Genomic DNA, 25048 nt, shown 5'->3' on the forward strand with positions numbered 1-25048 from the left:
TTTCAAAATGGTCAGATTTTGGACGACATAGTATAGTATGTCGTTTTTGTTCAATTTTGGACCAAATTTTTTTTCTCCAAAAATGGTCACATTTTGGAGACATAGTATAGTATGAAGTACTACATAGTATAGTGTGACGTTTTTGTCAAGTTTAGGACCAAAAAAACGTTTTTCAAAAAAATGGTCAGATTTTGGACGACATAGTATAGTATGACGTTTTTGTCCAATTTTGGACCAAATTTTTTTTCTCTAAAAATGGTCACATTTTGGAGACATAGTATAGTATGAAGTACTACATAGTATAGTGTGACGTTTTTGTCAAGTTTAGGACCAAAAAAACGTTTTTCAAAAAAATGGTCAGATTTTGGCCGACATAGTATAGTATGTCGTTTTTGTCCAATTTTGGACCAAATTCTTTTTCTCCAAAAATGGTCACATTTTGGAGACATAGTATAGTATAACGTACTACATAGTATAGTGTGACGTTTTTGTCAAGTTTAGGACCAAAAAAAGTTTTTCAAAAAAATGGTCAGATTTTGGACGACATAGTATAGTATGTCGTTTTTGTCCAATTTTGGACCAAATTCTTTTTCTCCAAAAATGGTCACATTTTGGAGACATAGTATAGTATAAGGTACTACATAGTATAGTGTGACGTTTTTGTCAAGTTTAGGACCAAAAAAACGTTTTTCAAAAAAATGGTCAGATTTTGGACGACATAGTATAGTATGTCGTTTTTGTCCAATTTTGGACCAAATTTTTTTCTCCAAAAATGGTCACATTTTGGAGACATAGTATAGTATACGGTACTACATAGTATAGTGTGACGTTTTTGTCAAGTTTAGGACCAAAAAAACGTTTTTCAAAAAAATGGTCAGATTTTGGACGACATAGTATAGTATGTCGTTTTTGTCCAATTTTGGACCAAATTTTTTTTCTCTAAAAAATGGTCACATTTTGGAGACATAGTATAGTATAACGTACTACATAGTATAGTGTGACGTTTTTGTCAAGTTTAGGACCAAAAAAACGTTTTTCAAAAAAATGGTCAGATTTTGGACGACATAGTATAGTATGTCGTTTTTGTCCAATTTTGGACCAAATTCTTTTTCTCCAAAAATGGTCACATTTTGGAGACATAGTATAGTATAAGGTACTACATAGTATAGTGTGACGTTTTTGTCAAGTTTAGGACCAAAAAAACGTTTTTCAAAAAAATGGTCAGATTTTGGACGACATAGTATAGTATGTCGTTTTTGTCCAATTTTGGACCAAATTTTTTTCTCCAAAAATGGTCACATTTTGGAGACATAGTATAGTATACGGTACTACATAGTATAGTGTGACGTTTTTGTCAAGTTTAGGACCAAAAAAACGTTTTTCAAAAAAATGGTCAGATTTTGGACGACATAGTATAGTATGTCGTTTTTGTCCAATTTTGGACCAAATTTTTTTTCTCTAAAAAATGGTCACATTTTGGAGACATAGTATAGTATAACGTACTACATAGTATAGTGTGACGTTTTTGTCAAGTTTAGGACCAAAAAAACGTTTTTCAAAAAAATGGTCAGATTTTGGACGACATAGTATAGTATGTCGTTTTTGTCCAATTTTGGACCAAATGTTTTTTCCCCAGAAATGGTCACATTTTGGAGACATAGTATAGTATAAGGTACTACATAGTATAGTGTGACGTTTTTGTCAAGTTTAGGACCAAAAAAACGTTTTTCAAAAAAATGGTCAGATTTTGGACGACATAGTATAGTATGTCGTTTTTGTCCAATTTTGGACCAAATTTTTTTTCTCTAAAAATGGTCACATTTTGGAGACATAGTATAGTATAAGGTACTACATAGTATAGTGTGACGTTTTTGTCAAGTTTAGGACCAAAAAAACGTTTTTCAAAAAAATGGTCAGATTTTGGACGACATAGTATAGTATGTCGTTTTTGTCCAATTTTGGACCAAATTTTTTTTCTCTAAAAATGGTAACATTTTGGAGACATAGTATAGTATAACGTACTACATAGTATAGTGTGACGTTTTTGTCAAGTTTAGGACCAAAAAAACGTTTTTCAAAAAAATGGTCAGATTTTGGACAACATAGTATAGTATGTCGTTTTTGTCCAATTTTGGACCAAATTTTTTTTCTCCAAAAATGGTCACATTTTGGAGACATATTATAGTATAAGGTACTACATAGTATAGTGTGACGTTTTTGTCAAGTTTAGGACCAAAAAAACGTTTTTCAAAAAAATGGTCAGATTTTGGACGACATAGTATAGTATGTCGTTTTTGTCCAATTTTGGACCAAATGTTTTTTCCCCAGAAATGGTCACATTTTGGAGACATAGTATAGTATAAGGTACTACATAGTATAGTGTGACGTTTTTGTCAAGTTTAGGACCAAAAAAACGTTTTTCAAAAAAATGGTCAGATTTTGGACGACATAGTATAGTATGTCGTTTTTGTCCAATTTTGGACCAAATTTTTTTTCTCTAAAAATGGTCACATTTTGGAGACATAGTATAGTATAACGTACTACATAGTATAGTGTGACGTTTTTGTCAAGTTTAGGACCAAAAAAACGTTTTTCAAAAAAATGGTCAGATTTTGGACGACATAGTATAGTATGTCGTTTTTGTCCAATTTTGGACCAAATTTTTTTTCTCTAAAAATTGTCACATTTTGGAGACATAGTATAGTATAAGGTACTACATAGTATAGTGTGACGTTTTTGTCAAGTTTAGGACCAAAAAAACGTTTTTCAAAAAAATGGTCAGATTTTGGACGACATAGTATAGTATGTCGTTTTTGTCCAATTTTGCACCAAATTTTTTTTCTCCAAAAATGGTCACATTTTGGAGACATAGTATAGTATAAGGTACTACATAGTATAGTGTGACGTTTTTGTCAAGTTTAGGACCAAAAAAACGTTTTTCAAAAAAAGTGGTCAGATTTTGGACGACATAGTATAGTATGTCGTTTTTGTCCAATTTTGGACCAAATTTTTTTTCTCTAAAAATGGTCACATTTTGGAGACATAGTATAGTATAATGTACTACATAGTATAGTGTGACGTTTTTGTCCAATTTTGGACCAAATTTTTTTTCTCTAAAAATTGTCACATTTTGGAGACATAGTATAGTATGAAGTACTACATAGTATAGTATGTCGTTTTTGTCCAATTTTGGACCAAATTTTTTTTCTCTAAAAATGGTCACATTTTGGAGACATAGTATAGTATAAGGTACTACATAGTATAGTGTGACGTTTTTGTCCAATTTTGGACCAAATTTTTTTTCTCTAAAAATGGTCACATTTTGGAGACATAGTATAGTATAATGTACTACATAGTATAGTGTGACGTTTTTGTCAAGTTTAGGACCAAAAAAAGGTTTTTCAAAAAAATGGTCAGATTTTGGACGACATAGTATAGTATGTCGTTTTTGTCCAATTTTGCACCAAATTTTTTTTCTCTAAAAATGGTCACATTTTGGAGACATAGTATAGTATAAGGTACTACATAGTATAGTGTGACGTTTTTGTCAAGTTTAGGACTAAAAAAAGTTTTTCAAAAAAATGGTCAGATTTTGGAAGACATAGTATAGTATGTCGTTTTTGTCAAATTTTTGACCAAATTTTTTTTCTCTAAAAATGGTCACATTTTGGAGACATAGTATAGTATAAGGTACTACATAGTATAGTGTGACGTTTTTGTCAAGTTTAGGACCAAAAAAACGTTTTTCAAAAAAATGGTCAGATTTTGGACGACATAGTATAGTATGTCGTTTTTGTCCAATTTTGGACCAAATTTTTTTTCTCTAAAAATGGTCACATTTTGGAGACATAGTATAGTATAAGGTACTACATAGTATAGTGTGACGTTTTTGTCAAGTTTAGGACCAAAAAAAGTTTTTCAAAAAAATGGTCAGATTTTGGACGACATAGTATAGTATGTCGTTTTTGTCCAATTTTGGACCAAATTTTTTTTCTCTAAAAATGGTCACATTTTGGAGACATAGTATAGTATAAGGTACTACATAGTATAGTGTGACGTTTTTGTCAAGTTTAGGACCAAAAAAAGTTTTTCAAAAAAATGGTCAGATTTTGGACGACATAGTATAGTATGTCGTTTTTGTCCAATTTTGGACCAAATTTTTTTTCTCCAAAAATGGTCACATTTTGGAGACATAGTATAGTATAAGGTACTACATAGTATAGTGTGACGTTTTTGTCAAGTTTAGGACCAAAAAAACGTTTTTCAAAAAAATGGTCAGATTTTGGACGACATAGTATAGTATGTCGTTTTTGTCCAATTTTGGACCAAATTTTTTTTCTCTAAAAATGGTCACATTTTGGAGACATAGTATAGTATAACGTACTACATAGTATAGTATGACTGTTTGATCTACCAACTTCCAGCAGCTTGTATAGCTTAGTGGTTTAGTTGACGGATTTTGATGTGAACAGCTGGGGTTCAAGTCCCGGTAAAGGCAGGTTTCCAACACTGTGGGCAAGGGCCTCAATATAATAAAGTGTAAGCTTAATGCCACGTAATAATGAAATTTTGGACCTCAAAATTGGGACGACAGTATGACGTTTTTGGACGACTATGATGTTTTTGACCAACTTTGGATGACATAGTATAGTATGACGTTTTTGTCCAATTTTGGACCAAATTTTTTTTCTCTAAAAATGGTCACATTTTGGAGACATATTATAGTATAAGGTACTACATAGTATAGTGTGACATTTTTGTCAAGTTTAGGACCAAAAAAACGTTTTTCAAAATAATGGTCAGATTTTGGACGACATAGTATAGTATGTCGTTTTTGTCAAATTTTGGACCAAATTTTTTTTCTCTAAAAATGGTCACATTTTGGAGACATAGTATAGTATAAGGTACTACATAGTATAGTGTGACGTTTTTGTCAAGTTTAGGACCAAAAAAACGTTTTTCAAAAAAATGGTCAGATTTTGGACGACATAGTATAGTATGTCGTTTTTGTCCAATTTTGGACCAAATTTTTTTTCTCTAAAAATTGTCACATTTTGGAGACATAGTATAGTATAAGGTACTACATAGTATAGTGTGACGTTTTTGTCAAGTTTAGGACCAAAAAAACGTTTTTCAAAAAAATGGTCAGATTTTGGACGACATAGTATAGTATGTCGTTTTTGTCCAATTTTGGACCAAATTTTTTTTTCTAAAAATGGTCACATTTTGGAAACATAGTATAGTATGACGTACTACATAGTATAGTGTGACGTTTTTGTCAAGTTTAGGACCAAAAAAACGTTTTTCAAAAAAATGGTCAGATTTTGGACGACATAGTATAGTATGTCGTTTTTGTCCAATTTTGGACCAAATTTTTTTTCTCCAAAAATGGTCACATTTTGGAGACATAGTATAGTATAACGTACTACATAGTATAGTGTGACGTTTTTGTCAAGTTTAGGACCAAAAAAACGTTTTTTAAAAAAATGGTCAGATTTTGGACGACATAGTATAGTATGACTGTTTGATCTACTAACTTCCAGCAGCTTGTATAGCTTAGTGGTTTAGTTGACGGATTTTGATGTGAACAGCAAGTCCCGGTAAAGGCAGGTTTCCAACACTGTGGGCAAGGGCCTCAATATAATAAAGTGTAAGCTTAATGCCACGTAATAATGAAATTTTGGACCTCAAAATTGGGACGACAGTATGACGTTTTTGGACGACTATGATGTTTTTGACCAACTTTGGATGACATAGTATAGTATGACGTTTTTGTCCAATTTTGGACCAAATTTTTTTTCTCTAAAAATGGTCACATTTTGGAGACATATTATAGTATAAGGTACTACATAGTATAGTGTGACATTTTTGTCAAGTTTAGGACCAAAAAAACGTTTTTCAAAAAAATGGTCAGATTTTGGACGACATAGTATAGTATGTTGTTTTTGTCCAATTTTGGACCAAATTTTTTTTCTCTAAAAATGGTCACATTTTGGAGACATAGTATAGTATAAGGTACTACATAGTATAGTGTGACGTTTTTGTCAAGTTTAGGACCAAAAAAACGTTTTTCAAAAAAATGGTCAGATTTTGGACGACATAGTATAGTATGTCGTTTTTGTCCAATTTTGGACCAAATTTTTTTTCTCTAAAAATTGTCACATTTTGGAGACATAGTATAGTATAAGGTACTACATAGTATAGTGTGACGTTTTTGTCAAGTTTAGGACCAAAAAAACGTTTTTCAAAAAAATGGTCAGATTTTGGACGACATAGTATAGTATGTCGTTTTTGTCCAATTTTGGACCAAATTTTTTTTCTCCAAAAATGGTCACATTTTGGAGACATAGTATAGTATAACGTACTACATAGTATAGTGTGACGTTTTTGTCAAGTTTAGGACCAAAAAAACGTTTTTTTAAAAAATGGTCAGATTTTGGACGACATAGTATAGTATGACTGTTTGATCTACTAACTTCCAGCAGCTTGTATAGCTTAGTGGTTTAGTTGACGGATTTTGATGTGAACAGCTGGGGTTCAAGTCCCGGTAAAGGCAGGTTTCCAACACTGTGGGCAAGGGCCTCAATATAATAAAGTGTAAGCTTAATGCCACGTAATAATGAAATTTTGGACCTCAAAATTGGGACGACAGTATGACGTTTTTGGACGACTATGATGTTTTTGACCAACTTTGGATGACATAGTATAGTATGACGTTTTTGTCCAATTTTGGACCAAATTTTTTTTCTCTAAAAATGGTCACATTTTGGAGACATATTATAGTATAAGGTACTACATAGTATAGTGTGACATTTTTGTCAAGTTTAGGACCAAAAAAACGTTTTTCAAAAAAATGGTCAGATTTTGGACGACATAGTATAGTATGTTGTTTTTGTCCAATTTTGGACCAAATTTTTTTTCTCTAAAAATGGTCACATTTTGGAGACATAGTATAGTATAAGGTACTACATAGTATAGTGTGACGTTTTTGTCAAGTTTAGGACCAAAAAAACGTTTTTCAAAAAAATGGTCAGATTTTGGACGACATAGTATAGTATGTCGTTTTTGTCCAATTTTGGACCAAATTTTTTTTCTCTAAAAATGGTCACATTTTGGAGACATAGTATAGTATAACGTACTACATAGTATAGTGTGACGTTTTTGTTAAGTTTAGGACCAAAAAAAGTTTTTCAAAATAATGGTCAGTTTTTGGACGACATAGTATAGTATGTCGTTTTTGTCCAATTTTGGACCAAATTTTTTTTCTCTAAAAATGGTCACATTTTGGAGACATAGTATAGTATGAAGTACTACATAGTATAGTGTGACGTTTTTGTCAAGTTTCGGACCAAAAAAAGTTTTTCAAAAAAATGGTCAGATTTTGGACGACATAGTATAGTATGTCGTTTTTGTCCAATTTTGGACCAAATGTTTTTTCTCCAAAAATGGTCACATTTTGGAGACATAGTATAGTATAAGGTACTACATAGTATAGTGTGACGTTTTTGTCAAGTTTAGGACCAAAAAAACGTTTTTCAAAAAAATGGTCAGATTTTGGACGACATAGTATAGTATGTCGTTTTTGTCCAATTTTGGACCAAATTTTTTTTCTCCAAAAATGGTCACATTTTGGAGACATAGTATAGTATGAAGTACTACATAGTATAGTGTGACGTTTTTGTCAAGTTTAGGACCAAAAAAACGTTTTTCAAAAAAATGGTCAGATTTTGGACGACATAGTATATAGTATGTCGTTTTTGTCCAATTTTGGACCAAATTTTTTTTCTCTAAAAATGGTCACATTTTGGAGACATAGTATAGTATAAGGTACTACATAGTATAGTGTGACGTTTTTGTCAAGTTTAGGACCAAAAAAACGTTTTTCAAAAAAATGGTCAGATTTTGGACGACATAGTATAGTATGTCGTTTTTGTCCAATTTTGGACCAAATGTTTTTTCTCCAAAAATGGTCACATTTTGGAGACATAGTATAGTATAAGGTACTACATAGTATAGTGTGACGTTTTTGTCAAGTTTAGGACCAAAAAAACGTTTTTCAAAAAAATGGTCAGATTTTGGACGACATAGTATAGTATGTCGTTTTTGTCCAATTTTGGACCAAATTTTTTTTCTCCAAAAACGGTCACATTTTGGAGACATAGTATAGTATGAAGTACTACATAGTATAGTGTGACGTTTTTGTCAAGTTTAGGACCAAAAAAACGTTTTTCAAAAAAATGGTCAGACTTTGGACGACACAGTATAGTATGTCGTTTTTGTCCAATTTTGGACCAAATTTTTTTTCTCTAAAAATGGTCACATTTTGGAGACATAGTATAGTATAACGTACTACATAGTATAGTGTGACGTTTTTGTCAAGTTTAGGACCAAAAAAACGTTTTTCAAAAAAATGGTCAGATTTTGGACGACATAGTATAGTATGTCGTTTTTGTCCAATTTTGGACCAAATTTTTTTTCTCCAAAAATGGTCACATTTTGGAGACATAGTATAGTATGAAGTACTACATAGTATAGTGTGACGTTTTTGTCAAGTTTAGGACCAAAAAAACGTTTTTCAAAAAAATGGTCAGACTTTGGACGACACAGTATAGTATGTCGTTTTTGTCCAATTTTGGACCAAATTTTTTTTCTCTAAAAATGGTCACATTTTGGAGACATAGTAAAGTATAACGTACTACATAGTATAGTGTGACGTTTTTGTCAAGTTTAGGACCAAAAAAACGTTTTTCAAAAAAATGGTCAGATTTTGGACGACATAGTATAGTATGTCGTTTTTGTCCAATTTTGGACCAAATTTTTTTTCTCTAAAAATGGTCACATTTTGGAGACATAGTATAGTATAAGGTACTACATAGTATAGTGTGACGTTTTTGTCAAGTTTAGGACCAAAAAAAGTTTTTCAAAAAAATGGTCAGATTCTGGACGACATAGTATAGTATGTCGTTTTTGTCCAATTTTGGACCAAATTTTTTTTCTCTAAAAATGGTCACATTTTGGAGACATAGTATAGTATAACGTACTACATAGTATAGTGTGACGTTTTTGTCAAGTTTAGGACCAAAAAAAGTTTTTCAAAAAAATGGTCAGATTTTGGACGACATAGTATAGTATGTCGTTTTTGTCCAATTTTGGACCAAATGTTTTTTCCCCAGAAATGGTCACATTTTGGAGACATAGTATAGTATAAGGTACTACATAGTATAGTGTGACGTTTTTGTCAAGTTTAGGACCAAAAAAACGTTTTTCAAAAAAATGGTCAGATTTTGGACGACATAGTATAGTATGTCGTTTTTGTCCAATTTTGGACCAAATTTTTTTTCTCTAAAAATGGTCACATTTTGGAGACATAGTATAGTATGAAGTACTACATAGTATAGTGTGACGTTTTTGTCAAGTTTAGGACCAAAAAAAGTTTTTCAAAAAAATGGTCAGATTTTGGACGACATAGTATAGTATGTCGTTTTTGTCCAATTTTGGACCAAATTTTTTTTCTCTAAAAATGGTCACATTTTGGAGACATAGTATAGTATAACGTACTACATAGTATAGTGTGACGTTTTTGTTAAGTTTAGGACCAAAAAAAGTTTTTCAAAATAATGGTCAGTTTTTGGACGACATAGTATAGTATGTCGTTTTTGTCCAATTTTGGACCAAATTTTTTTTCTCTAAAAATGGTCACATTTTGGAGACATAGTATAGTATGAAGTACTACATAGTATAGTGTGACGTTTTTGTCAAGTTTCGGACCAAAAAAACGTTTTTCAAAAAAATGGTCAGATTTTGGACGACATAGTATAGTATGTCGTTTTTGTCCAATTTTGGACCAAATGTTTTTTCTCCAAAAATGGTCACATTTTGGAGACATAGTATAGTATAAGGTACTACATAGTATAGTGTGACGTTTTTGTCAAGTTTAGGACCAAAAAAACGTTTTTCAAAAAAATGGTCAGATTTTGGACGACATAGTATAGTATGTCGTTTTTGTCCAATTTTGGACCAAATTTTTTTTCTCCAAAAATGGTCACATTTTGGAGACATAGTATAGTATGAAGTACTACATAGTATAGTGTGACGTTTTTGTCAAGTTTAGGACCAAAAAAACGTTTTTCAAAAAAATGGTCAGATTTTGGACGACATAGTATATAGTATGTCGTTTTTGTCCAATTTTGGACCAAATTTTTTTTCTCTAAAAATGGTCACATTTTGGAGACATAGTATAGTATAAGGTACTACATAGTATAGTGTGACGTTTTTGTCAAGTTTCGGACCAAAAAAACGTTTTTCAAAAAAATGGTCAGATTTTGGACGACATAGTATAGTATGTCGTTTTTGTCCAATTTTGGACCAAATGTTTTTTCTCCAAAAATGGTCACATTTTGGAGACATAGTATAGTATAAGGTACTACATAGTATAGTGTGACGTTTTTGTCAAGTTTAGGACCAAAAAAACGTTTTTCAAAAAAATGGTCAGATTTTGGACGACATAGTATAGTATGTCGTTTTTGTCCAATTTTGGACCAAATTTTTTTTCTCCAAAAACGGTCACATTTTGGAGACATAGTATAGTATGAAGTACTACATAGTATAGTGTGACGTTTTTGTCAAGTTTAGGACCAAAAAAACGTTTTTCAAAAAAATGGTCAGACTTTGGACGACACAGTATAGTATGTCGTTTTTGTCCAATTTTGGACCAAATTTTTTTTCTCTAAAAATGGTCACATTTTGGAGACATAGTATAGTATAACGTACTACATAGTATAGTGTGACGTTTTTGTCAAGTTTAGGACCAAAAAAACGTTTTTCAAAAAAATGGTCAGATTTTGGACGACATAGTATAGTATGTCGTTTTTGTCCAATTTTGGACCAAATTTTTTTTCTCTAAAAATGGTCACATTTTGGAGACATAGTATAGTATAAGGTACTACATAGTATAGTGTGACGTTTTTGTCAAGTTTAGGACCAAAAAAAGTTTTTCAAAAAAATGGTCAGATTCTGGACGACATAGTATAGTATGTCGTTTTTGTCCAATTTTGGACCAAATTTTTTTTCTCTAAAAATGGTCACATTTTGGAGACATAGTATAGTATAACGTACTACATAGTATAGTGTGACGTTTTTGTCAAGTTTAGGACCAAAAAAAGTTTTTCAAAAAAATGGTCAGATTTTGGAAGACATAGTATAGTATGTTGTTTTTGTCAAATTTTTGACCAAATTTTTTTTCTCTAAAAATGGTCACATTTTGGAGACATAGTATAGTATAAGGTACTACATAGTATAGTGTGACGTTTTTGTCAAGTTTAGGACCAAAAAAACGTTTTTCAAAAAAATGGTCAGATTTTGGACGACATAGTATAGTATGTCGTTTTTGTCCAATTTTGGACCAAATTTTTTTTCTCTAAAAATGGTCACATTTTGGAGACATAGTATAGTATGAAGTACTACATAGTATAGTGTGACGTTTTTGTCAAGTTTAGGACCAAAAAAAGTTTTTCAAAAAAATGGTCAGATTTTGGACGACATAGTATAGTATGTCGTTTTTGTCCAATTTTGGACCAAATTTTTTTTCTCTAAAAATGGTCACATTTTGGAGACATAGTATAGTATAACGTACTACATAGTATAGTGTGACGTTTTTGTTAAGTTTAGGACCAAAAAAAGTTTTTCAAAATAATGGTCAGTTTTTGGACGACATAGTATAGTATGTCGTTTTTGTCCAATTTTGGACCAAATTTTTTTTCTCTAAAAATGGTCACATTTTGGAGACATAGTATAGTATGAAGTACTACATAGTATAGTGTGACGTTTTTGTCAAGTTTCGGACCAAAAAAACGTTTTTCAAAAAAATGGTCAGATTTTGGACGACATAGTATAGTATGTCGTTTTTGTCCAATTTTGGACCAAATGTTTTTTCTCCAAAAATGGTCACATTTTGGAGACATAGTATAGTATAAGGTACTACATAGTATAGTGTGACGTTTTTGTCAAGTTTAGGACCAAAAAAACGTTTTTCAAAAAAATGGTCAGATTTTGGACGACATAGTATAGTATGTCGTTTTTGTCCAATTTTGGACCAAATTTTTTTTCTCCAAAAATGGTCACATTTTGGAGACATAGTATAGTATGAAGTACTACATAGTATAGTGTGACGTTTTTGTCAAGTTTAGGACCAAAAAAACGTTTTTCAAAAAAATGGTCAGATTTTGGACGACATAGTATATAGTATGTCGTTTTTGTCCAATTTTGGACCAAATTTTTTTTCTCTAAAAATGGTCACATTTTGGAGACATAGTATAGTATAAGGTACTACATAGTATAGTGTGACGTTTTTGTCAAGTTTAGGACCAAAAAAACGTTTTTCAAAAAAATGGTCAGATTTTGGACGACATAGTATAGTATGTCGTTTTTGTCCAATTTTGGACCAAATGTTTTTTCTCCAAAAATGGTCACATTTTGGAGACATAGTATAGTATAAGGTACTACATAGTATAGTGTGACGTTTTTGTCAAGTTTAGGACCAAAAAAACGTTTTTCAAAAAAATGGTCAGATTTTGGACGACATAGTATAGTATGTCGTTTTTGTCCAATTTTGGACCAAATTTTTTTTCTCCAAAAACGGTCACATTTTGGAGACATAGTATAGTATGAAGTACTACATAGTATAGTGTGACGTTTTTGTCAAGTTTAGGACCAAAAAAACGTTTTTCAAAAAAATGGTCAGACTTTGGACGACACAGTATAGTATGTCGTTTTTGTCCAATTTTGGACCAAATTTTTTTTCTCTAAAAATGGTCACATTTTGGAGACATAGTATAGTATAACGTACTACATAGTATAGTGTGACGTTTTTGTCAAGTTTAGGACCAAAAAAACGTTTTTCAAAAAAATGGTCAGATTTTGGACGACATAGTATAGTATGTCGTTTTTGTCCAATTTTGGACCAAATTTTTTTTCTCTAAAAATGGTCACATTTTGGAGACATAGTATAGTATAAGGTACTACATAGTATAGTGTGACGTTTTTGTCAAGTTTAGGACCAAAAAAAGTTTTTCAAAAAAATGGTCAGATTCTGGACGACATAGTATAGTATGTCGTTTTTGTCCAATTTTGGACCAAATTTTTTTTCTCTAAAAATGGTCACATTTTGGAGACATAGTATAGTATAACGTACTACATAGTATAGTGTGACGTTTTTGTCAAGTTTAGGACCAAAAAAAGTTTTTCAAAAAAATGGTCAGATTTTGGACGACATAGTATAGTATGTCGTTTTTGTCCAATTTTGGACCAAATGTTTTTTCCCCAGAAATGGTCACATTTTGGAGACATAGTATAGTATAAGGTACTACATAGTATAGTGTGACGTTTTTGTCAAGTTTAGGACCAAAAAAACGTTTTTCAAAAAAATGGTCAGATTTTGGACGACATAGTATAGTATGTCGTTTTTGTCCAATTTTGGACCAAATTTTTTTTCTCTAAAAATGGTCACATTTTGGAGACATAGTATAGTATGAAGTACTACATAGTATAGTGTGACGTTTTTGTCAAGTTTAGGACCAAAAAAAGTTTTTCAAAAAAATGGTCAGATTTTGGACGACATAGTATAGTATGTCGTTTTTGTCCAATTTTGGACCAAATTTTTTTTCTCTAAAAATGGTCACATTTTGGAGACATAGTATAGTATAACGTACTACATAGTATAGTGTGACGTTTTTGTTAAGTTTAGGACCAAAAAAAGTTTTTCAAAATAATGGTCAGTTTTTGGACGACATAGTATAGTATGTCGTTTTTGTCCAATTTTGGACCAAATGTTTTTTCTCTAAAAATGGTCACATTTTGGAGACATAGTATAGTATGAAGTACTACATAGTATAGTGTGACGTTTTTGTCAAGTTTCGGACCAAAAAAACGTTTTTCAAAAAAATGGTCAGATTTTGGACGACATAGTATAGTATGTCGTTTTTGTCCAATTTTGGACCAAATGTTTTTTCTCCAAAAATGGTCACATTTTGGAGACATAGTATAGTATAAGGTACTACATAGTATAGTGTGACGTTTTTGTCAAGTTTAGGACCAAAAAAACGTTTTTCAAAAAAATGGTCAGATTTTGGACGACATAGTGTAGTATGTCGTTTTTGTCCAATTTTGGACCAAATTTTTTTTCTCCAAAAATGGTCACATTTTGGAGACATAGTATAGTATGAAGTACTACATAGTATAGTGTGACGTTTTTGTCAAGTTTAGGACCAAAAAAACGTTTTTCAAAAAAATGGTCAGATTTTGGACGACATAGTATATAGTATGTCGTTTTTGTCCAATTTTGGACCAAATTTTTTTTCTCTAAAAATGGTCACATTTTGGAGACATAGTATAGTATAACGTACTACATAGTATAGTGTGACGTTTTTGTCAAGTTTAGGACCAAAAAAACGTTTTTCAAAAAAATGGTCAGATTTTGGAAGACATAGTATAGTATGTCGTTTTTGTCCAATTTTGGACCAAATTCTTTTTCTCCAAAAATGGTCACATTTTGGAGACATAGTATAGTATAAGGTACTACATAGTATAGTGTGACGTTTTTGTCAAGTTTAGGACCAAAAAAACGTTTTTCAAAAAAATGGTCAGATTTTGGACGACATAGTATAGTATGTCGTTTTTGTCCAATTTTGGACCAAATTCTTTTTCTCCAAAAATGGTCACATTTTGGAGACATAGTATAGTATAAGGTACTACATAGTATAGTGTGACGTTTTTGTCAAGTTTAGGACCAAAAAAAAGTTTTTCAAAAAAATGGTCAGATTTTGGACGACATAGTATAGTATGATGTTTTTGTCCAATTTTGGACCAAATTTTTTTTTCTCTAAAAATGGTCACATTTTGGAGACATAGTATAGTATAAGGTACTACATAGTATAGTGTGACGTTTTTTGTCAAGTTTTGGACCAAAAAAATGTTTTAAAAAAATGGTCAGATTTTGGACGACATAGTATAGTATGTCGTTTTTGTCCAATTTTGGACCAAATTTTTTTTCTCCAAAAATGGTCACATTTTGGAGACATAGTATAGTTTGACGTACTACATAGTATAGTGTGACGTTTTTGTCAAGTTTTGGACCAAAAAAATGTTTTTCAAAAAATTGTCAGATTTTGGACGACATAGTATGACGTTTTTGTCAAATTTTTGACCAAATTCTTTTTTTCCAAAAATGGTCACATTTTGGACGACATAGTATAGTATGACGTTTTTGTCAAGTTTTGGACCAACATTTTTTTTTCAAAAATTGTCACATTTTGGACGACATAGTATACTATGACGTTTAAGACCAATTTTGAACATTTTTGAACGACATACTATACTATGACGTTTTTGACCATTTCTGGACGACATACCATACAATGACGTTTTTGACCAATTTTGACCATTTTTGGACGACATACTATACTATGATGTTTTTGACCATTTTTGGACGACATACTATACTGATGTTTTTGACCATTTTTGAACGGCATACTGTACTATGACGTTTTTTTCAAAGTTTAGCCCAAAAATTCTAATTAAAAAAAAACTTAAGATTTTTGACAACAGTATAGTATCACTGTATGATCTCCCAACCTACAGCAGCTTGTATAGCTTAGTGGTTTAGTTGACGGATTTTGATGTGAACAGCTGGGGTTCAAGTCCCGGTAAAGGCAGGCTTCCAACACTGTGGGCAAGGGCCTCAATATAATAAAAGTGTAAGCTTAATGCCACATAATGATGAAATGTTGGACCTCAAAATTGGGACGACAGTATTACTTTTTTGGACGACTATGATGTTTTTGACCAACTTTGGATGACATAGTATCGTATGTCGTTTTTGTCAAATTTTGGACCAACATTTTTCATTCTTGGACGACATACTATACTGACGTTTTTGACCATTTTTGATCGGCATACTCTACTATGACGTTTTTGACCAATTTTGACCATTTTTGGATGGCATCGTATAGTATGACGTCTTTGTCAAAGCTTGTATAGCTTAGTGGTTTAGTTGACGGATTTTGATGTGAACAGCTGGGGTTCAAGTCCCGGTAAAGGCAGGTTTCCAACACTGTGGGCAAGGGCCTCAATATAATAAAAGTGTAAGCTTAAAGCCACGCAATGATGAAATGTTGGACCACAAAAAATGCTCAAAATTGGGACGACATAGTATAGAATGACGTTTTAGACTGATTTTGGCACAAACATTTTCTTCTAAAAAATTGAAACATTTGTGAACGACATATGCCCTGCGTTGTAAGTGTGCTTCCTACATTTGGTTCCGTTGAAGGGAACCGAGACCTATGTTTTTAGGCGGACCAGAGTTCAGCAAATGAACTTGGGTTCAAAAACAAGTAACTGAGACTGTTTCCACATTTACTTGTATATGTTTACAGGGCAGACTTGGATAAATAAATGTGGACAAATGGGGCAGCAATGCGTGAATGTCTTTGGGCAGCTAAATAGGTAAGAAGGTAAAGGTGTGTGTCTGTGTGTCACCTGTCAAGCTTGAGTTTGTGGGCCAGCATCCTCCAGTCATTGCCTCTGGTCTGTGGTGCATCCAGACTTCCACACAACTTTTGTCTGATGGATAAAGGGATGCGAAAGGCATTGGGCCCCACTAAGGTCGTGATGTTGCTGGCAGGATCCATCAGGGATGTGTCTATGCACTGGAGCTCCTGGAAAGACGGAACAGAATTTGTCAATTGTTTTTCTCTTCAAGTTTATTCTTGAAGATTGAAGGTTTTTGCATACTTGTTGTGTACATAGAATACTTAAGCACTGGATGTTAGAGAGGCATTTATCATATTTCTATTTTTGATGTATTTCCATCTTCTGATTTTCCTCCGCTGTCAGTCTTGTGTTTGATCAATTACAGATTAATCTTCTAATTAGTATAAGAGTGAAACAGACACAAAGACCTGCCCTCAAGCACGCGTGCGCGCACACACACACACACACACACACACACACACACACACACACACACACACACACACACACTCTCCCTTCACTGTCGATCTCTGTCCCTTTCTCATCCCATTAATCTGCCACTCCTGGGCTGAAAGGAGGAATCGGTCTAATAAATGTGACCTGACAGAGGGAAACAACAGCCACTGTTCATGTGAATGATTACGTTTTACTGCTTCTACTTTGCTCCAATTTACACTTTAGTGCTGTTGATTAAGCGACAAATGCAAAGAGATATCTAATAAATGCTTTAAATCTACTTTTTATTGTTCAAATAATCACTGGTTCAAATGATACAAGGCATGACCTCATGTACACGAATGAGTTAAAATGAGTTACTGCAGGTTAAACCATTATTGTCGTCATCGTCAGCTCCTTAAAAAAAGGTCATCATTTCGGAGTTTGGGGGGGCATTTCATGATCCACTTCCGTGAAAAGTAGCAAATAGAAGCAAATATCACAACTCCATTAACCGGATATACACTTCACAGGAAAGCTGTGAATGAGCAATGACTCACAGTCAAGTTGCCTGGCCTATTTTAGACTGGCAAAGCATGAGAGGGAAAAAAAAGAAAAAGAAGCTTCATTCCCTGAGTTATTCGGGCTGCAATTGAGGTCGTAAAAATAAAGGAAGTTAATTGTCCGTGTTTGTGAACTCTGCTAAATGTTTAGGTTTGGAGAAAGCTTAGAAACGGTGTCGTTACGACATAATCTGTGCACCTGAGAGCATTTACAAGCTGAATATCAGCCAATAATATGTTCTATATATATTGTTACATGTTATGTAATGTGGATATTCCTCTCATGGGCCAACACATGCAGAATATGAGTGTGAATGGTTTGTTTGTCTCTGTAAATTGGCTGGTGACATCATGTCCAGGTAGCTGGGATTACCTGCAGCTCCCCTTACAACCCTCAAAGGAACAAACAGTGTTGTCGTCAAAATGATATTCTGGGGATTACAAACGAGACGAAAGAGAATGTTTCTGTTGTGTTGCCAAAAGATACCTCAAAGTCGCTACTCGCTAACAGGTTGTAAGCTTACCTGGTTAAGTAAGAGTTAACAAAAATAGAAAAGGGCAACACTATCACCCGTGAACAGAATCCAGAGCAGTGACTTTCCAAAATAATTGTCTGAACTTTGACCGAAGCTGTTCACACATGGACACAGCTGCACGTTCACGCCCACACACACACACACACACATTCATTCACGACTTGGTGGTTACATGGCTTAGCGAGAATCAAAGGGGGAAGTCATTCCTCTCATGTGATGTGACCTCTGACCTCAGTATGAATGATTGAACACAGTCACAGAAAATCTGTGGGAGCGCTGAGTGTCTGACAGAGAACAAAAAAAAAGAAAAAAACATAGTGACTTCAGGACCTTTAGTGGCTTTAGTACAAGGCTGTAAAAAGAAAATGCTCGTCTGTGTTCAGTTCGATTTTTAGTAAGCATTTTTCTTGCTGCACTTTTGACCAGCGTGAGTTAAAGTCGTCCTCTGCAGAATCTGTGTGTACACAGCCTGCAGCGAAAATGGCCCCAAAAACAACTGCATTTCTTTTCGCTGCGCTTGTGTGTGACTTCCCCACAGATTTTTTTTTTTAGCACATACCTCCTCCAAAGTGTTGCTGATCTGAAAGATCTGTCCTTCTCCTTCCACCTGCCGTACGCACAGTTTGCAGCTGATCTCTGTGGTGGCTGAGCTCAGTCTCTCCAGGGTGAAGGTGCAGTGGAGACTTCTCTGACTGCCACTCCACACCTGGTAGAAGGGGATCTCCTAAAATAGAAAGCAATCACACGAGTCAACACATCTTTCAGCCGCGTACTTAGCGTCGTAACGGCGCGTGTTTACATACTCGCTCACCTGATACTTTGCGATGAGCTTGCTCTTCCAGTACGTGTGCGGCACGTCGTGGATCGACAGTCTCAGATTATGTGAGCTGTCTTTAAAGTTCAGAGTCTTTGGCTCGTCAAGAAGTTTCCCTCCCATCTGGGTCTCCATTTGAAGAACCTCCTACGCCCACAAAAACAAAAGAAAGAAAGCTTATACTTACATATTATTACATATTATACCTTTTTTCTCTAGTTCCCTGGTGTCCTAATGAACATGTCTGTGACATGCTTTGGTAAAAATACCTTAAGGATGAAGCACCACAGCAGTACAATCACCCTGCCAAAACAGCCCTGTTCAGAATGCTCGCTTTTGAGTGCTTGTCTCTTTAAATGCAAATGAGACACAGGAAACTACATCAGCGTCAATGAGGCTCCGGAAACTAACAGCAGTTAGCATTTGGAAATGCAATCATTTACTGACTCTACTCTAGCCGGCACATTGCCCTCATGTATAAAAAGTAAATCCTCTGAGGCTGGAAGTTTGTGTAGAACTCTGTGCTGCACTGTGCAGCCAAGAATAGAACACGTCGCAGGCTTCCGCTCTTCCGGATACTATCGCCCTCACCTGCAGTCTCTCGTTTTTTAGGGACAAAGCGGAGCTCCGTGAGACAACAATTCCAGGAATGTCTCATTGTGACATCGCGTGTTTCATCTCCTGAGGCAGACCACAAAAACATGACTGAGTCATCTTTTTTCACACTTTTCCTACTCATAGGGACCCCAGAGTCCCAAATATAAGCATTAAAATGATTAAAAAGTTGATTTGACATAATACGTCTCTTTTAATTTGTCTCATAATTACGGCAGGTGATGTCATTTTGAAGAGCTGAAAGTCGCCTTGAAGTACAACAGCACGACGAGACACTTGAACACATCAAAAGTTTTAATTTCCCTTGAGATACTATCACACATCTGAGTAGGTGCTTTCCCCCCCGACTTAACTCTGTTAACTACACTGAAGTGTAGAGAGATCAAAGCACAAAAAAGTGGAGAAATTAAGCATACGCACGATAGCAAAATCAATCTTAATGCATGTTATTGCTGGTAAAAGTAATATACATATTACCCCTTCTTCTTTTCTTTTGATGCGACAACAATCAAACCGATTTTCCTCGATTCCTCGTCTTAAAGAATGATATTTTTCCTTGTTTTACTTTGCCCCAAAGAAAAAAAGTAGTACCGTGTTTTTCCTTTGCTGTGCTGCAATTGTTTCACAAATACAGTTGTGCGTTGCACACAAAGTCCTGTGGGGATTTTTTCTGCTCAGTCTTTTCATATTGTAGTCGAGCTTCAGACTTAAACGAGAGCACTATGAAAACATCTACGCGCGCAGCCTGCGCGCATAACGATAAAAACGCATTGATAACATCAGCATATTTACGGGGTCACCGGAGTGCATACGCTTATATAAGAAAAGAAATCACTCGTCCAAACAAACACACACGTGGACGCGCACATTGTTTTTTTCCTGCGGATGAATAAGTTATCAGCATCTCTTGCTGATGCCTCCTCCAACCTTTTCAAAATAATCAATTCCTCCTTCCCATCATCTTCCTACGCAGCAGCACCACTGTATACAGCAGAGACTTCCCCCCCTTTGAAACAGCAACAGATCAATTATACAACACACAGTCTCCATCATTTAAAAGTCCACCTCTCAACTTTGTTTTCGTGCAACGACTGCTTGTTTGAAACGTTAAGCCCGTTGTTTGTTGTGCGCCTGCACATGGCCGCCTGCCACGCTGACACTCAAATTATCACCGAGTGTTAATCTCTCATATCAGATGTCCTTTGAACTTGTTTAAATTCTAACGCTTCTCTATTGTGACACTGCACGACCCTGTTTTGTTTACTGCCGCTCGCACATCATTTCCACAAGACTAGATTTGACTCCAGAGACTCATTTCTATTCAAGCTATAATAAATCTTAGTTCAAAATGCATTTGGAAGGGAAAAGGAAAAAGTACAAAGTGTCGGTTAAGGGTGAACAAAATCCCTCACCGCACAAAAAAAACACAACAAAACCTTTACTAAATTTCAATTACTTTGCTGTGACTGCATTATGTTTGCAACTGAGCCAAATTGGGTCTGAATTATAAACCTCAAATACTTCACCTTGAGTGCGTCCTGTGTGTCATCTAGACAATAGACCCTGATGTGATAGTCCACAGTTGAGCAGGAGACGGGTCCAAAAACAGCCAGTTTGAGCCTCTTAGCTGCTGCCTTGCTGATTGATTGGCCCACCAGGCAGTAAGTCCCCAGCGTCTCTGTTAAGATGTGACATGCCTCCGAGTCCATCTGCACGTAGCAGGGGGTGGTGAAGTTTTCCTCTCCCACGACAACCACATCCTGTGGGGATAACACACACACACACACACACACACACACACACACACACACAAACGCACACAATGTCAAACGTGTCGCAGAGAATCATGTTGTGTCCATGATGGGTGGCTGATGCTGCTATGTTGTGATGTTTTTCCAAACGGTGAAGGTGAGTTAACAAGGTGAGCCTTTACTCATCCCACTCACACAGGGCTTTGTTTTGAGACAGATGACCCTGGAAGACTTTTATTGTGAAAGGGCTCGGCTAGGCTGCGAAAAATGTAGATGTAGAGTCTGTCTTGGCTAAACTGTGTATGACATGGGTCATACTATTTAAAGAAAATGCACTATAATCACTGAACAGAGCAGGCAGAACAGTCAGTGTTTTTACAGGCATGTTTAAAAGTCTGATTTTAGTCAGACCAAGATAATAAATTGGTTTTCTTAGTAGTCAGACTAAGATAACTTGTTTTTCTTATTAGTCAGACTAATTTGGTTTTCTTAATGTCATGTAAACACGTTAGTCCGACTAAAATCGAGCTAGTCTTAGTCAGACTAACATATTTGGATAATGTAATTCTTAGTCTGATTACTTAGTAGGACTGAAAGATCAACAGGAAACTGATTAAATACACTAGAGAGACACAGTGCCACCTGCAGGGGTGGAGTAAGACATACATGGCCAAATTTTCTCCACCGCATGTATACTCGGACTCGGCAAGTTGTCCAATTGCCGGTCTTAGTCGGACTATGGCCTTAGCTCGATTAAACTGTGCGTGTAAACGTACCGCCTGCGTTTTGAAAAGTTTCCTCTGACCTACAATTTTTGTAGTTTGAATTCTTTTGGCTCGACTAAAACAAACACACAGATCGGAACTAAAACATTAACTGGCTTTAACGTCGCAGCTGATCAGTGTTTGTTCCGTTGCTGATGGATAAATGGAGATTATTCAGACGACACACACACACACACACACAGCCACAGTGTTCCCCTCACTTTATTTGAGAGTGGCCTTCAAATGTTTGTACAGACCACTATTGTTAAAACCTGCATTATTTGAAGGCCGGCTCTGTTTGACAATTTACAGGCTTTAAGCCACATTCTGTCTGTTAACAAAACACAACTGAATCAGGTTTTTGGAGCCATTTCAACTCCATGCAAATAACCCCTGTGTAAGCAAGGTTGTCGTTTGTGTCTGATGCAGCCCTTTGTTATTATTAATGCAGTGGGTGCACTGATGTGTTAAGAGTTGTGTAAACTATTCACTTTTATTTATTTTTTTAAATCTTTAACCAAGTTTGATTAGGTATGTTTAAAGTGAATCATTTCACCTTGCGTCTCTTTTGATAAGACAATAAACAGAGTGAAACGTCTCACGCCAGACACGAGACGTTTCACGCCGTGATACAGAATGTTTGATTCAGCACATTGGCGACGACATTTTTCGTGATTGAAATGTAAATGCGCGTCTTCTCTTTTACACGCGACGCCTGAAAGTAGATCAAGATGCCCCCCATAAGGAGAACGATTGGCACTTGTTCTGAGCTGTTGTCTGTGAAATGTGCCCTGTCCTGCTGTGATTATCTGGCTGTTGCTCATATCCTTTCATCCGCTCTCTGTCACAGGCTGAATTATGAAAAATCCATGTGGTTCTTTGTGTAGAGGGATGCAGAGGCTCCCGGTATTATTTTCCTATAACTACTGAATCCTCAATTGCTCTCTCACACACACACACACACACAGTATCTGTGTTTGCACGAGTGGCGATGAGTAATCGTGTGTGTGCGCAAACTCATTTGAGCGTGAATGTGGTGCATTCTGCTCACAAGTGTGATACAATTATTGAGTTTTGAATCAGAGTTCATACAGAGTTGTGTTTCTACGGAAGAGCCCAATCGATACAAAGGGGGGCAGGAAAGCAGTAGGGTATAAATCTGTTATTACTGATAATCACGGCTGTGGCTGCTCCCCCCCTCTTATGTGAGGGGAATTCAATTACCTTCCACCCTGTTTTGAGGTGAAAAAAACAACTTCCTGATAGGAAATGGATGTTCTACTGCAGTGAGGGGAAAAAAAAAAAAGAACAAATCGACTTCCTGATGGAATTCCACTTTTCATTTTAGCCAGTCGGCAATAACGAACTCTGCGCCCGTCTGTCTCTCACAGAGAGAAAGAGACTCATGTGTGGCTAATTGAGCAGAGGCATTGTGTTGAGCTGTGATAAGCAACAGAAGACAGCATACGGGGGCCTTGTAGACACAGCGATGCTGCAAAGACAGCCTTATCACCCACACACAAGAACACACACGCGAGCCTACAGAAATGGACACAAGCGGACACACACACACACACACACACACACACACACACAATAACAGATTGCTGAGGTGGAGGCTTCATGTCGTGAGACATCGGAGGAGAGAGAGAGAAAGAAGGGATAGGAGCATAAGAAGAAGGATGAGAGGATGGCAGGAGCATAACAAATTGCTTTTGATAGGAGTCTTCAACCCCCCCCCCCCCCCCCCCCCCTCCACTATTTGTCTACGAGCCTGTAGGCACATTATGTTTATCAAATTTGTTTCTCCTCTTTCTCTTCCTGTCTCTCCCTCACTGCATGTGTAACGCAGGTTTTTCTTCAGGCTCGAGTTGATAATATGTTGGAGCGTGTCGAACACATGCTGTGTCACACTGAGCACGCTGACCGGGCAGAAAATGAAAACTGCTTTTAATGTTAGCGTGAGCATTTCTGTGTGTATCGCAATGTGACAGCTGTTAACCCTTAGAACACCACCATTAACATGTTTAAACGTACAGAACATACAGCGGCTATAAGAATACAGAGCGTCTTATATCCTTTTTTTCAGCACAACCGAGGCAATCATTTCAACTATATAAACTATAGCTGAAACAATTACTCAATTAATCTATTATTAATATAGTTTGATAGTCAATTAATGGGTTTGAAGCTTTTTTCATGATTAAAACTAGATTTCTGATTGTTTTAGCCTCTCAAATCTTAATATATTCTTTGTTTCTTTGCTCCACATAACAAAGAATTCATTAAAAATTAATCATTTTGGTTTGTGGACAAAACAAGACATTTGAGAACATCATCATTTCCAGGTTTGACAAACACTGATCAACAGTTTTCTGAAATATGATGGTGAAAATAATCAACAGATTAATTTATTATGAAGATAATCGTTAGTTACAGCTCTGACATAAATACAACTGAGCAAAAAGTACCCAAAATTTGTAAGAAAAAAAAATGGAATAGTGTCACAGTTCAAAGTTTGCTTAACTCGTTTTTGTGAACAAAAATAAAATGAAAACACGTCTATTTCATGACTTCCACACAATTATTGCTACTTTAAAAACAAAAAGTAAATATATTATATGGTAAAAATATATATAGTAAATATTTAAATACAATTTAAATAATACTTTTAATATAAAATGTGAATGATGTGAATGAAAACACAACATTTTAAAGCCTGAATATGTGACCTGTAAACACACAATCCCAGGCTGTCCATATAAGGAGTTGTGTATTATTCCCACAGAATACAAAAAACTCTCACTTAAAAACTGAGCTAAACACTCACCTCCCATTCTCCCATGGCCAGTTGGTTTTTCAGCTGAATGAACCAGTCTTCCTGGACGTCGTCAGCACAGTGGTGGATGGTGAGGATCACAGGTCTGGTCAGCAGGGCTCCTGGAGGTCCACAACTCACCACTGGGCTCACCACAGTCTGTATGTCCTCTACTGGGGGTCTGTAAAATACAACAGAACTGATTCTTTAGAAATAAAGTGTGTG

At 35.1% G+C, this 25048-nt stretch overlaps 1 protein-coding gene across 1 annotated transcript in view; it reads right to left on the reverse strand.

Annotated features, from left to right (window-relative positions):
* The window catches only part of LOC310939865 (netrin receptor UNC5C-like), a gene marked incomplete at both ends in the record, with an annotated part of 201882 nt that overhangs the window by 9940 nt on the left and 166894 nt on the right, over window positions 1-25048 (reverse strand). Inside the window, 5 exons of the mRNA XM_083904714.1 lie at window positions 16534-16712; window positions 18621-18785; window positions 18873-19022; window positions 21017-21250; window positions 24836-25004. Of these exons, the coding sequence (XP_083760840.1) occupies window positions 16534-16712; window positions 18621-18785; window positions 18873-19022; window positions 21017-21250; window positions 24836-25004 (897 nt within the window). The remainder of the gene's footprint in view (window positions 1-16533; window positions 16713-18620; window positions 18786-18872; window positions 19023-21016; window positions 21251-24835; window positions 25005-25048) is intronic.

This window comes from Microchirus variegatus (genome assembly GCF_963457635.1).
Source record: "Microchirus variegatus genome assembly, chromosome: 18".
Taxonomy (NCBI): Eukaryota; Metazoa; Chordata; class Actinopteri; order Pleuronectiformes; family Soleidae; genus Microchirus; species Microchirus variegatus.